This window comes from Orycteropus afer, unplaced genomic scaffold (assembly GCF_000298275.1).
Source record: "Orycteropus afer afer isolate SDZICR_OR568_19922 unplaced genomic scaffold, OryAfe1.0 scaffold00017, whole genome shotgun sequence".
NCBI classification, from domain to species: domain Eukaryota; kingdom Metazoa; phylum Chordata; class Mammalia; order Tubulidentata; family Orycteropodidae; genus Orycteropus; species Orycteropus afer.
In genome coordinates, this window is record NW_006921604.1 from 5,114,388 (window position 1) to 5,117,763 (window position 3,376).

The 3,376-nt window shown below is 40.1% G+C and overlaps 1 protein-coding gene across 1 annotated transcript in view; it reads left to right on the plus strand.

Moving 5' to 3' along the window:
- Positions 1-3,160, plus strand: part of NPHP1 (nephrocystin 1) — a 147,590-nt gene extending 144,430 nt beyond the window's left edge. The window contains exons 19-20 of the mRNA XM_007959516.1: positions 884-928; positions 2,888-3,160. Of these exons, the coding sequence (XP_007957707.1) occupies positions 884-928; positions 2,888-3,160 (318 nt within the window). The remainder of the gene's footprint in view (positions 1-883; positions 929-2,887) is intronic.
- The last annotated feature ends 216 nt before the right edge of the window (positions 3,161-3,376 follow it).

The following is a 3,376-nucleotide window of genomic DNA, read 5'->3' on the forward strand; positions in this document are numbered from 1 at the left end:
GGGCTGGTATGTTCTCTGCTGGTTTGGCAGCACATAGATAACTACCACCCATCTCCTAGTGGGTGTAATAGAGGATGAGAATGTATTCACAGATCTCTGTTAGCTGTTCATGTAGAGCAGTTGAGGGCAGCTTGAGCTGGTATTGGCTGCTGTGTATCATTGATCAGTTGGTGCAGAGGTAGGTGGTAGCCCTCGCCCATGAGTGGGGCTGCAGGAGCTGTGGATGTGGTTGAGTTATGTGGGCACAGTCTCCCACCAGCTTCCTGGTCACCATCCACCAATACGTTTGCCCATGCAGTCTTCGGCAAGTGGAGTTGATTGTCAGGTTGCTGTCCTGATTGGAACACTTTTTGAAAATATTCAAAATGGCCATGCTGTCAGAGCAGTTAACAGTCTATAGTTCCATTTATCTCCTTATTCACTGTTTTCATTTAGTTTCTTCTACTAGTCACTTTTTAAAATGAGTTTAAAGAAGTTTAATCCACTTCTTTATCTTTCCCTTCCAAGCTCAGGGTTCCAGGATTATCCCCTTTATCTATTTCTATTGATTTCTTGATTCATTGTTATAAAGGGTCTGGGTAGCTTGTCTGGCTATTCCACCATCTTGCTGGAAGTCTTTATCACTGATGATGTTTTAAACTTAATTTGACTTCCAACAATCATGGGCTCCAAGGTATCTTTAATTGATACATGTTGCCTAATCAGTCTGGTTCTGGATCATTAGAAATGGATGTCTGATTACATACTCACTTCTTACACTTGTAGATTCCATGCAGCATTTTTAACCCGTTCTGTAAGTTTATATTATAGAGTGAAATTGCAGAACTGTGGGAAAGACTTAACAAATACTTGGACTAATATAATATTTCTATTTGCTTTTTAGAGTTCATGGGCTGAAAAAGAAAGCACATTAAAAAGATCGGAGAAGGTAATAAGATTTTCCACACTGAACTTAACAACATTTGCAGAGCTGAGTGTTTGCTTGCACATTATAATAATGCCTCTTTTTTTGGCTAAAGCAGCCATAGTCACAATCCCTCTTAAATCGTGTCATTGTAGTTGCAGAAACACATTCCAAAAAGGTTAGGGGTGATCATTTCCTAATGTGGGAACTAGTTCTATGAAAAGAAACACTTGTCCAAAACAGTCATTTCAGATCAGAGTTTTATTTGAAGGGATGTTTCCAAACCACAGTCATATTTCCCTTTAAAAAAAGAAAAAAAAAATCCTGTAGCTTTCAGAGTCTGTATCTGGTAAGGAGAAAGAGGAAGTTGGCCTGAGCTGTATCATATATTGACAAAGCACATGGCTCATGCTTACATTGCCATGGAAGATAGTAATTACCAAACTGAACTTGCATTAATCAGTGATTCGTGGTTTGGCTTCTGTAATCCAGCTTTTTCTGTAAAGGACCAGATAGTAAATATCTTAGGCTTTGTGGGCCATGTGGTCTCTGTCACAACTACTCAACTCAGCCATTGTAACACAAAAGCAACTACAGAGATTATGTAAACAACTGAGCATGTCTATATTCCTATGAAACTTTATTTACAAAAACATGCTGTGGCCCATGAGCCATAGTTTTTCAACTCCTGATCTAAAATTTTAATTACCTACAAAGAACTGGGGAGAACAAACAAAGATTTATAGCCTTGAAAACCCTATGGAGTAGATCTACTGTTCTATAAGGCCTCTTGCTGTGAGTCAGAATTAACTCAATGGCAGTGGGTTTGGGTTTTTTTTTTTCTTTTTCTTTTTTTTGGTTTGGTTGATATTATAGTACTCTTATTATCTGGGGAGGACCTGACACTCTGAGGACCAAAGGACTTCCTTCCCCAGGACATTGCTGGAGGCAAGCCAACAAATTCTTACTCCTTAAGTCTCCTTTCTCTGGCTTTCATGCAGAATATCTGCTATCCTTCTCTTACAACAACATGTCATTTACCTCTGATCTCTGTAATCATATATTTTTACTTGAGCCCACACCCTTATGACCAGATGTTTTGGTTCTCTAGTGCTGCTCTAACAGAAAATACCACAAATCTTTAACAAACAGGAATTTATTCTCTTACCATTTTGGAGGCTAGGAGTCTAAGTTCAAAGTGCCAGTCCTAGAGGCTGGGTGAAAGCCCCTCAACCTTAGGCTTCAGCTCTACCTCTTACTCTTGGCCCATTGGAGCTGGAGGCTTCTCTTAACTCAGACAACTGCTGGCTGCTGAGGCTGACAAGCCCAAGGTCAACAAATAAAATTATCAAGCAATATGGCAGGCCACTAATTCAAGTCCATTAACAAGATCAACAGACAATATGGCAGGCCTTTGAGACAAAGACTCAGCTACATGCAGGATCTAAGTGTGCCAAAAAGCTCCCAGACCTTTCTCAAAGCTGCTTCTTATATGCTGAAAGCAGACCACATCCCTAAGGCAGCTACTCACTGCTCCAATAGATTCCACCATGGAATTGATTACCAGTCTCATCATGGGGAATAACTACATGCAATTTCCCAGCCACTCCAAACCAGGCCCAGCCAAATTGACATATAATGTTAACTATTACACCAGAATTAAACACCTGGTATCTGATGGAATGTGAGATACCCTCAGTAGAGCCTGGGTAACACCCTAGTATCAAGGAACCACACTTACTGACTCTCAGGGAGAGCTGTTTATCACTATTCCAGGTTGACTCTTTCTTGTATCTACTTCACAGAATGTTGTTTCCTGACTGAGTGGATGGTTCAGAGTAGATAGATGACAGGCACTGGTGGCACCCTCCACCCCACCCCTTAGGTGGCTTTTTTTAGTTAACAGAGTTCATAGAATTTCATTCTTAAAAAATAATGGTACAGTTCTCTTCATAGTTATTTGTGGTGGCATTGTTTTCCCAGAGAGATAAAGAGTTCCTGAAGACCACGTTTATCCTGGTGTACCACGACTGTGTGTACCCACTTATCCATTCCACGCTCCTGCCCCCATTCAGGTGGGCAGAAGAAGAGACGGAGGCTACGCGATGGAAAGTTATTGCTGACTTCCTTAAGCAAAACCAGGAAAAGGAGGGTGCTCTCCAAGCTCTGCTGTCACCAGAAGGAGTTCATGAACCTTTTGATCTTTCAGAGCAGACCTATGATTTCTTAGGTGAAATAAGAAAGAATGCAAATTGACAGTGGTCGACTGCAGCTCTCAGCCTTCCACAGAGTCTGGTGGACCCCCCATGATGATAATTAATATGACAGAAATAAAATAACTATCACATTATAATTTAGGTTTTACTTTTTTTGTTACAGACCTTATTTTGCAATAAACATTTGAATACGTTTTAAAGCAATAAAATAATTTTTTTGTAAGAAATACTTTCATACCTAAATGTAAAGAAAATT